The sequence below is a fragment of the Motacilla alba genome, chromosome 2 (genome assembly GCF_015832195.1).
Source record: "Motacilla alba alba isolate MOTALB_02 chromosome 2, Motacilla_alba_V1.0_pri, whole genome shotgun sequence".
NCBI classification, from domain to species: domain Eukaryota; kingdom Metazoa; phylum Chordata; class Aves; order Passeriformes; family Motacillidae; genus Motacilla; species Motacilla alba.
This window is the reverse complement of record NC_052017.1, coordinates 65,535,637-65,547,049: the sequence shown is the minus strand read 5'-3', so window position 1 is coordinate 65,547,049 and position 11,413 is coordinate 65,535,637. Positions and strand designations below refer to the sequence as shown.

At 38.1% G+C, this 11,413-nt stretch overlaps 1 protein-coding gene across 1 annotated transcript in view; it reads right to left on the bottom strand.

The window, feature by feature from the left end:
- Window positions 1-1,308: 1,308 nt before the first annotated feature.
- LOC119697541 overlaps window positions 1,309-11,413 on the bottom strand; it is a 177,535-nt gene continuing 167,430 nt past the window's right edge. The window contains exons 20-21 of the mRNA XM_038128415.1: window positions 2,414-2,555; window positions 1,309-1,492 (exon numbers count right to left, since the gene is read on the bottom strand). Of these exons, the coding sequence (XP_037984343.1) occupies window positions 1,464-1,492; window positions 2,414-2,555 (171 nt within the window). The 3' untranslated portion in view covers window positions 1,309-1,463. The remainder of the gene's footprint in view (window positions 1,493-2,413; window positions 2,556-11,413) is intronic.

The following is an 11,413-nucleotide window of genomic DNA, read 5'->3' as shown; positions in this document are numbered from 1 at the left end:
GTAGAAAAGTTTAAAGAGTCAACAGGCAAAGCAAACATTAAAAGGCAATTTTATTCCAGTTATGACAGAGAGAAAAAATCCAAGTAATATCTAATGCAATAAAAGCCACAAAAATCACATCAATTCTTGTAGCTATTCAGAAGTTTTTAAACACCATTTCTTCCTGGGCATAAGTCATAAAATATCCACAGACCTGTGCACACACACACAAATAAACTGGGAAAAAAACAAAAAAAACAAATAAGGAGGTGGAAACCAAACCGCTATTTTGCATTCCCAAACTAAAACTGTGCTCAGGAGTGACATTTAAACCTTTAGGTTACTACCTAATGTAATTTAACGTTTATGCAGGTGGATGAGAACTATAGATTTAAATATTGCTATTAATCAACAACGCTCAAGATATTGAGTAAGATGTTACAAAGATAAATGCATCTGAAAAACTTTTACCATAGCAGTGTGAACAAGGGGATGCCAGAAAATCATAACATGCTAGAAAAATGTCACTGATTACTACCTTGAATACAAAATTCTACAAAACCAATTCAAAATAGCAGTCAGGTAAGTTTCTTCCGGTTTCTAGCTTAATTTTCAGGACAAAAAGAGAAGACTGAATCAGGATGCTGGCAGTCTGCCCTGTATTTCTCCATTTGCATCTGACTTAGATGGCTTTGCACAAATGATTTCACCTTTCTTGCCTGTGTTCCCCTTCCCACCTTCTTCTGTTGTCTCTCATAGCTCTTGCCTCTGGGGCATGGACAATTTCTGATACATTTGTATGGAGCCAAATAGAATAGGCACTGGCTGGTTCTATCTAAAGAAAACTGACTGGTTCTAACTTTAATACTTCTAAGAAAGCATGACCATAACCTCCAGGTTGCTTTAAGCTGCTGTAGCTCACAGGAAAGTGGGATATGGCCACCACAAAAACCTCAGAAAAATGGTCTCTCGGATCTTGTAAATTTTGTAGCATGTTGGGACTTGTCTACAGAACTGGTGGATGTAATCATCATTGCTCCTCTTCTGGGCGTTCTCACAGTCTTGCAATTACAATAGCATTGTGCTGTGAACAATTACTGAAAACTGTCAATGTTTCAGTCATGAAACCTGAAAGACAAATCAGCAACATTTTCCCCACCACAGCTAACAGGTACAAGCAAAGCTGAAAAAGCGGAAACAAGCAAACCTGTGAAATCTAGCAATGTCCCACAACTGGGAAGGGGGAAAAAAGTCACATGAAATAATTATGTTTTCATGATCCAATCTGTGATCTGATCCTGTGAATTCACCACATTGCACAGTTTGTCGAAGCCACAGAAGAGCTACGAAGGCAGCATTCACAGGACAACACTGCATGGGCAGAGATGCAGCCATGAGAAACGTAAATCCTATCAGACAGTAGCCATACTATGGATGTGGATCACGATGTAAACAGCTCCACAGGCCATGTGTTACTGCAGGAACTAGCTCTTGTCAGAGACAATGCGATTTCCTGAAGATTAGGAAAAAGGATGTAGAGAAAGACATGATGCAAATACACCAGCGACAGTGTATGACCTCCCTCCCCCAACAAAAGGGGTATAGAGCAAGAGCCCATACACTAAATTTACCAGGTTTCCTAAAAAAATGTGTCTTTTGTGCTCATGTGAACTTTCCAAGGTTTCTCTGTTAGCAAACAAGATTACTATAAATTTAAAAGTAGCACAAGGTGCTTTTAACTGAATTTTACTCCTTAGAGGGCCTTGGAAAACTGACATGATAGGACTCAGCTGAGTGCAGAGATGTTGTGGAGCCAGCTACAACAAGCCTTGATAAGCAACAAGAGGAAATTGATATCTCATAATAACAGTGATGCCTAAGGACACCTAGCATGTTCCGTAGCGCTCTGTCATCAAACGCCCTGAAACTACCTTTGGTCAGGAGCAACTTCACTGGAAACTTGACACAGATGTTCCACTCTGCATGTGCTTCCCAAGGCACAGCGAGGGGGCCAGTGGCTCTCAATACACAGTGGAAAACACAATACAAATCTGAGAGATTTGGACTTTTGCACTTAGACCAATATGTCTGGACACGTACCTAAACACATTTAGAATAACTGATTTAAGCCTGCCCCCAACATAATTTAAATGCTTGCTGCCTAAGTTCAATCACTCTGGATTGTGTTACTGTATTAGGATTCTGAATGGAAAGTGTGACAGCGTTTGGGTAAAGGACAGCACTTCAGGATTCTTGCAACAGCTGGTGAAACTACCCAGGGATGAAGACACATTGGAAAACACAACTGTGGAATTTCAGTTGTCACTGATCACTGTTCTAAAATTATTTGCTTTTTCTATCCCTCCTATCATTTTATGCTTAGGTATCAGGATTGTTAGGTTTTTCATCTAGGTATAGAAACTGAAAATAATACCTTTCCACCTTGCTGTACTCTTTTTCCTCTCCCTCAGCTTGGTAAGTGTAGATGTACTCAGCACACTGTCCTTTTCCCTTTTAGGATCCTGGTCTGTGCTCACTTTACACAAAAGATTTTCCTCACCAACATCACCAAATGCCTGAAAAACAGAACAAACAAAACCAACATATTATTATGGCAGCATTCAGTGAAATATCAGAGGGAACATAGATAACTTTGATTACCCTTCCCCACCCCTCACTTTTTGCTTTCAAAACATCACAGCTCAGAAGCTTTTGTGTGTGTGAAATTTTATTCTGTCATACTAATAACCTAGCTTTGCAGAAGCTTACATTTTAGCTTTCATGGTTCAGTTCCACTCCTGGGCTTATAACAATTTTTCTAACAGTTCTGCCAAAATATTATAAAGTTAAACTTGCTGTAAATGTATTCACTAATACAGATAGAGCAGTGAGATTAACAATTTAAACACATGTGAAATATGAATTCACCTAATTTTTCTCACTCTAAATGCTTTAGTAAAACAGTGGAATAGGGATTTTTACACTCGTTGCTTTTCATAATTTCTTCTTATGATGTTCTTGACACATGGAGAAGATTTGAATGAATAAAGAATATACAGTCAAAGAAGAAAATCATGAGGAGGAGATGTTATAGAACTGTAAATTTGTTATAAAGCCAAGGCGCTGCATCAGATTCAGCTCAGTTCATTAGTAGTTACCACATCACATGTCAGATCCTCAGCTTGTGTCATGTGGGTGGAATTTTGCACAAGAGCGCCCTGACTCCAATTGTTTTCATGTTTTGGAGTGCCCATATAAGAGAAATTTTGCTCTGATGAATTTGAGCAGAAATCAAATTTCAGATACTAAGAAGTAACTGTGCTCAGCTCTGTCTAGCTGCTGTTACTCAAATGTTAGCATGAAAAGGCAGGTTGAGCCAGAAATATAGTAATATTTTAAAGAATTTTGCTATTCTCAATCTAGTTTAGCACAGCTATAATGAATTTTCCAAACACAGGCACGTGTAAGGGAATTATCTGTAATTTCTATTGTATTTTTTGGCATATTCTTATTTTCTCTCTGTTGAAGCTCTTAAGAGTCTTTGTTGTACTTCTGGTTGTGATACACAGTGAGGGTAGGAAGTGCTGCTACCTACCTCAGTAACAGAGGGAAACAGGCAACATAGTGAGGCTCCACCTCACATAAAAAGTTGAGATTAAATATTGGAGTGGTCTTAGCATCTCACGTCCTAGGCAAGTTTCTCTGTACCAGGCCATTCTTTCTTCTCACCTAGATACTACTTACACAGAACAGCTGCTACTGTATTTTTTGTTCTTTCAAACTAAGTGATAGTCCTGTTTTAGGTTGTCCAAAGCTGTTTCTTTCATGACATAAACAATCATCAGGGCAAGTCAAAAACAGATACAACATCATGGTAGGACTTCATAGCAACACTCTTGCATTATACTAAGTCAAGAAGAAGGGAGACAGGCCTACAGTGTCAGTGAGCTAACAGAAACAGAAATATTTTTCCAGTTGCTATAATCTGAGAAAAATATGTGGAAATATCATCAGTGTGTACCTGGAGTTGCAACCCTAATTCCCCAGAAGCTGATTTTTTAAAATCATTTAGGTAGATTTGGAAAAGACCTTTGAGATCATTTGGTACAGCCATAAGCCTAATACTGCCCAGTCCACCACTAAACCATGTTCTCGAGTGCCACATCCACATGTGACTCCAGGGACTTAACCATTTTTCTGGACAGCCTTTTCGAGTGCTTGAAAACCATTCCAGAAATTTTTCTGAATATCCAAGCCATTCCCTCTTGTCCTGTTGCTTGTCATCTGGCAGAAGAAACCAACCCCCACCTGGCTACAACCTCCTTTCAAGCAGCTGTAGTGTGATAAGATCACTCCTTTTCTCTTTTTCTCCAGGCTACACAAACGCACCTCCTTCCTCTGATCTTCATGAGACTTGTTTCAATGCAAGAAAAACAAGGATACAGGGGATATTCAGAGTTCACTGGAAAAGCCTTTCCTTTGGTGCTGCTTAACACATACCAAGAGCTCTTCCAAACCTGATTGTTCACATACCCACCATGTCTGACTGAAGCAATAGGAGCCCTTTGCTACAATTAAGGTGCTATCATCTACTTGTGAACTTTAAATTGAAGCTTGTATAGATATGTCAGATTTTTAAACTTGATCAGATGTTATGCGGAGTTATGTTCTTAAATTAAAGTCAAAGCTGTTGTTTCTGAGAGTGACTTAATAGCAGTAACCTTATGGTTAATCAACCGTGTAGTAAAGTTCACTGTGCACTTACTGCAGTGTAATTATAAAGTGAGCAAAAATATAATTGATGCATTTTGTCAATCTCTGTAGCTGCAAGGTACTTTTTCAAAGGTTATTTTTTTATTCAGATAAAGTAAGTTAATGCTGTTTTGGCAATTATCCTTTGCTTTCAGAGATTTTACTGCTGATTCAGGTAAAACTGTGATACATGAATAAAGATTATAGGTGTTTAAAAGTACAAAATACCTTCTGCAGCAATCAGTGGCCCTTTCAGCATAAAATTGTTCTGAAAATCACTGAAAATACAGCAAATTTTGGGGTTTAGAGTGGGTTGAAACAGAAATATGTAATTTTTTAATACAAAATAACACTTTCAAAGTACCCCTTAATTATCCTCACTGCTGTTTGTTATATAATACAACTAGAGAGCTATGGCAGCCTTTTTCCCTTGAGCACTGGCTCAGACTGAATGGGTGTGCTTGAACTTGCTTCAACTCCTTCTGCAACTGAGAGAAAGAGTTCTAACTCTTCAGGACCTCAAGAAAAATGAAATTAAAATTTCCATTAACACAACATATTTGGGTATGTGTTGATTAGGTAGGCAAACCGTGCGCCTCACTCCACATTCTCTGCAAGCAAAAAAGATGTCAGTATGATTTAAAATTGAATATTCATGTACAGAACAAGGCTATAATGCTGTAGTTCTGGTATTTCAGTAATTTTTTGGTTCTCTGAAAGCCAGTGAGTCCTGCTAAAAATGTCCAGCAGCAGACATGTCTCATTCCTTTCCTGGTCCTCCTATCAGCGCACAGACAGCAGCATGGATAAGCAGGATATGGCCGCTTGGAGGAAAGAAATCTTTTGCCACATGACTCTGTGACTTTCTGGGGTACAGTGTATTTAAAGTCTGAGATTTGTAGAACACTAGGGAGGGTGCAAATGGCCATATGCTGCAAGGCTGCCTCCTGCTGCAAGGCTGCCTCCTGCATTTCCGTCCTGTTGCAACATAGAGTTGACTGCAGCTGATAATAGATTCCCAATTAATAGACACAGCTTCCATTTAAACCTGTACCACAATTTACTGAAAAAAAAAAAAAAAAAAGCAAGGACCTAATCTTTTACTTCACAGGGAAAACAACCTGAAAAAAAAAAAAAAAGATATGGATAAATAACTTCTGCTCAGCTGAGACACATGCTCATCCACTTCCTCTGCAGCAGAGGGATTGGCTTACCCGCCATAAGGGCAAGGAGCAACAGACTGGGTCCATTTCAGGACAGGGTTTACATGTCACATGTGAGATGAGCTGGATCAATTTAAGAACAAAGCATACAAGCACAAGGTTTCTCCAGGAAATCTCTTTTCCTTGTTCTCATCTTTTCAGTGGGATGAAAAGAGCTGCCTGGACAACTAATTTCTTTCTTAAATGGATTACCTTTAATTAAATTATAACATTAAAGGAGAAATATATACTGGTAACAATAACTCAAAACAGTCTGGTTTACTTCTTATTTGAAGTGAAACTTGCTATACTGCCACAACCCTCAACAAAAGGGCTGTAAATTTGCAGGGTGTACTGATCCAATTGCCTATGTCCATGGGATTATCCCTCAGCTGAGTTGGTAAAATGTGTGATTCCCAACTGAACCTCAATGCTTGTTGAGAGAGATCATGCTCCCACTGAATGCAGTTGCAAAGTATATTATGTTTTGAATGGGACAAGATTAAATCTCAGAATTAGGCGGGCAGCATGTGGTAAAGCCCATTCACCCCACAAGTATGTACACATATACATGCATTAATCACTCTTCTGCAGGACAAACTTTTCCTGTTAATCCCTGCTTTTATAGGGATTTCCAGGAAATCAACTCATGATTGGCTTGAATTGGCCATGTTTGTGGATGACCTGACACGAAGCTGCTGAAGCCAGCCAAAGTAGGTCAGTTTACACCAAGTAATTAGCTTTGCCCAGCCTCTCTCCCAGACAAAACTTCCTCACCCACTCCCCACAGCTGACCCAGCTTACACAAAAGCCAGAGCTGTGCTGTTCCCTCCCAGGTGAGATGAGGATGATGTCATGAGGAAGGGCACCAACCTTAGATACTGATCTGGAGCAATCCTCCCTCTTTCTCTCCTCCACAGACCTTTAGTGGCCACAGAAGTGACACTCTTCATGAAAACAGCACATGGGGCTTTTGCAGTAAACTTGGCAAATTTGTTCCTTTAATGAAATTAGGGCCAGAAAAAGTTGCACTCACATCTGTGTATAAACTGTGCTGGAGTCAACTGCATGGCTTATGCAAACACAGGGAGAAAAATAGGGCCCAATATTCATAGCAACACTGTGTATAAAAAAAAGAATTTGTGGAATTAAGAATAAAACATGAGGCGATTTGTTGATTTGCCCAGGGAATATAAGAGAGCAACAAATGTGTAGATTATTCTAAGGTTGTTTTTTAGTGTCATTATCAGATCCAAGAACTGTATATAAAAGCATGCAGTCCTTCACATGCTAAAAGTATAGTTTGCTCAAACAATTGTAAAATATTCAGTATTCTTAAGATTAAATATCTGAATATTGCTTCTGAAGGAACAGCTGTCAGCTTAAATCTAAAGTCTAGTTTGTTTACTGGCTGTATTTTATATCTGTTAGAAAATGACACCAAATGGCAATAAAATTGTTGTAAGTATTCTACTGGGGACTATAAATGCCCTTTGGTTACAGTGTACATATCTTTATACATAATTCCAGTATATTTTCCCTAGAATTATGTTAAATATGTAAAAAGCCTTTTCTCATAAAGGTAAAAATGCTAGATGTTTCCAAGCTGTAATTTAGCATTAGTGTCAAGATTGCTTCAGAAAATAAGCTACGGTTACAGTTTCATTCTTTTTAAGTGTCACTCAGCATACCATATCTGATCTTGTATTCAAAATAAACTTATATGATTTTATTCACTTTTCCAGAAGTGCAGGGGAGTTTAGACATAATTTATAGCATATGGATTGATGTAAATAGCTTAAACTAAGTAATTGGCTAGTCACCTACGCTGTCTTATCCTATTACTGCTAGGTACTTTTCAAGTAATTAGGGAAAACAGATCTCTTTTATCCAGTAAGTTTAAATTGGATGAATCCTTGACATTTGTGAAGGCTTGTTTGATAGATAAAATCATACTATACAAAAACTTTCCCTGCAATGCTGAGGTTTACTAGGCCTATAATAAGAAACTGATTTTTTGTTGAGTTAAAAGGACTTATCTTTGCCCTTTTAATAAGAATTCAACTCCAGTCAGCAAAAGTCAAGATAAAAATCACCAAGTTGGTGTTATCACCACATGGACAGCAAACATGTACCACTATCATTAGCTTTTCTGTGCATGCATTTCAAATATGTTTAAAATGTTAAAATTCAATAATTTCCTTTATATTACAATAACATCAGATTAATGAATATCGAAAAGCATGAAAAGTGATTTATCTTGGGAAGGTCATTCCTTGGTTAGCCAACAGTTAAATTGAATTACTATACAGGGGAAATATATTATAGGTAAAAAGGAAAATGGTTTTTACTGCATGTGAATTCTGTGAGTTTTACAATGCTTATGATAAAAAGACTGCACCTACAAGTTTAACCTCTATAATTTTTACATTGCACATTTAAAAAAAAATCTTTTTATTTAACATTTCTAGGGCAATTTATACATGTCACCTTGTACTTAATGCTCCTTTTAAAACAGTTAGTTTTACCTCATCCCCATGAAACCTATAAAACTACTTTTCCTACCAGACATGAAATTTCTAGTTATACCAGGAAATCTGGACTTATAATGGCAATACCACACAAAAAGAAATAAGTATTTTAAAGAAGCTATTACTTAGAGGACATTTATTCCTAGCTGGTGTACTTCTGCACACAGCACTTACAAACTGCCTTTGCTTACTGGGGAAAAAAAAAGGCAATTATTATTAAAGTGAGTTTTGGTTCCTTGGATAAAATTAGGTTCACATTGAAGTGATTTGCTGAATTAGGGCTATGAGAAAATCTTGCTTTTAATGAAGTATAAAAGAGTAGGATGAGGCTGTAAATATGAAGTGAGTTCCTTATGAGCATCCAAGGACTCCACAGCAAGATTATGCAAAATTCCTCTTATGCCTGTCAAAGAATATCTGCAGATACAGAAACATATCTGAAGTTAAAATCACCAAGAACTGAACACATGAATCTAAGGTAGAATTTGGCCTGGTCATTTCAGTGCTGTTCTGATGTTCCTGTGTTTGGCAAGAGAAACACTGCCCCAGAGCTCACCAGCCTGCACACACTGCTCAGTTAGCTGAATGCAAGAATCTACTGCTTATGCTGGTAGTGCCCTCTGAACAATGCCTATATTTGCACATACTTTTTCAGAGTTATTATAATTCCTGTGTTGTTTTCTGCCAAATTGGTCATTTCCTCCTATCAAACAAATTATTTTTGAAGAACACCCACCAAAACCAATACCCATCATGTCATAAATGGCACAAAGCATTAAATGTCTGATGGACAGACTTTAGTCCCCAAATGCCTAAATTCATGAGGTTCCACTGTGGTATTTAGGAACACGTGTAAGGACTCTTCCAGGTGGGATTCCTGAAACTTACAGAAATTAAAAGTCAAAGTCTTTTCATTTTGTTATCTGCAGAGTTTCATGCCTTCAGAGTTTCATAATAAAAGTGAACAAACAAACAAAACTTTACACTGAAATAATTACATTTTCACCTTTGGTATGTCACTGTAATAGAAAGGAGGATTGTTTCACAGGAAGAAGGTGCATGCAACCCCCAGTTCCTAGAAGCTGTTGAACTATTCCTTGCATTCTGCAGTTGTGCAAGAGCACTAGCCCATCCAGAAGAACAAAATAAGTGAAAATTGATTGTTTTTTACTCTGTGGACACTGCAGACCAGGAAGATGTATATACAAATACACAGTTGCCACAGACCACCCCTGTTCTTACAGGTCGTGTTCCTACAGTCCCAACACAATATTTCATACATATATCTAGTCTCTGGTGAGGAAAAAGAGGCTTGCTGATCATGAAGAAAGAAGAAAGGCAGCTGTCATTTTTATGACAGAATGTCATAGAAATCTCCCTGTCTCCTGTGACAGACAGAGAGAATAGATCATACTCTCTGCCCTCACCAATGTGGAAGAAAAGCCTTCCTCTTTCACCACTGCTGGAAAAGTGAGGAGAGGAATGAAAAGCAAAACACAAACTCGTCTTGTTTCTTTTGGTGAGGTGTTGTACCCATTCCAGAATAAAACAGGTAAGATTATGAAACTATATTATGTAGGTATATTTCTGGTAAAGGGAAATCTTATTTACACCAATGGGTGATACAATGGAAGCTGATTAAATTTAGAATAGCAAGAGACTTCTGACCAAACAGACTATAAGGATCCAGAAAAATCTTTTCATTGAGTCACTGGGAGCAAAATCTAGTTTACCTAACCATAAGACAGATCAGATTTACATATCTAAATCACCTGAGTCTTTAGAACTAGCTCTAGATAGCCAAACTGAAAATGCCTATACACAACAAATTGTCAACAGAGGGAGCAAACTGAAAAGATTCCAAGAAGCCCAGGTGCCTTTCATCTCCTACACTCTTAAAAACTACACATAACATTGCAATGCACTCTTCAGCTCCAAAAAAATTTTCTAGCCCCACTCAAGTACCCCTGCTTGTCTAGCTGCAGCAAAGGGAGAAAAAAACAATGTACCTGAGGGGTGACAACAGCAGCAAGTAGTAAAGCTCAGGTGTATTTTTCCCTGTGGCAGCAAACTTCTCACTTGCCAGAGTATAGTTTTAAAATTCATTAAATATTCCTAATTTGGAACTGAAGTAGAAAGCCCTGACCTATAAAACACACAAATGTATAATTACATCTGTTATCAGCTAAATGTAAGATCTGTATATGGGCTTTACTGCAATTATTAGTTAAGCACATTTCTTACATGTAATTGCATTTAGATCTACAAGTAAAAATGCTGTAAAGCATGCATTGATCTCCTAAATTAGATGTTCAGCTTTCAAGACAATGAGGTAAGACTCAGTCATGGATTTTAGGGATAGGCTATGTTATGATCTGGTGTGGGAAACTATGGAGAAGTGGCTTCAGCTATCCACATTATACATTGCTTACTTTGTGGATGCTGGAAGCTTCTCAAAAGCTCACCTGGGAAGACAAAACTACATCATATGAGAGCACATTTCTTCTCTCTCAGAAGTACAAAACAGATGAATGAACTTAAACCGGGCACTGGATTAAGATTGCCTCGGTTGTTCGAAGACCCTCCTTCCAATGCCTGGTGGAAGCTGAATTAAATCTCACCACTTAAAAGCTGAGAACGTAACTGGGAAAAACCATTCTGCAAAAAGGTACATTTTTAACAGGCAGAAAGTAGGACTTGGGCTGCCTGGTTGACCTCCAACATGGAAAAGGTGTTTTAGCAAAAGTCTAAGCAATTATTCACATGAGGAGTTTCTTCAACAGATTTGGGCATGGATCTGGATTTGCCAGTTTCTTTGTTCCAGTAATTGGGTTCTACTTCATGTAGGCCACATGCCTTCTCTTGTTTTCTTTGGCCAGCTTGAAGACTCTGGTGTCTTCACTCTGGTGAATCACAAGTTCCCCAGGCAGAAAATTATGTTTGAAATCC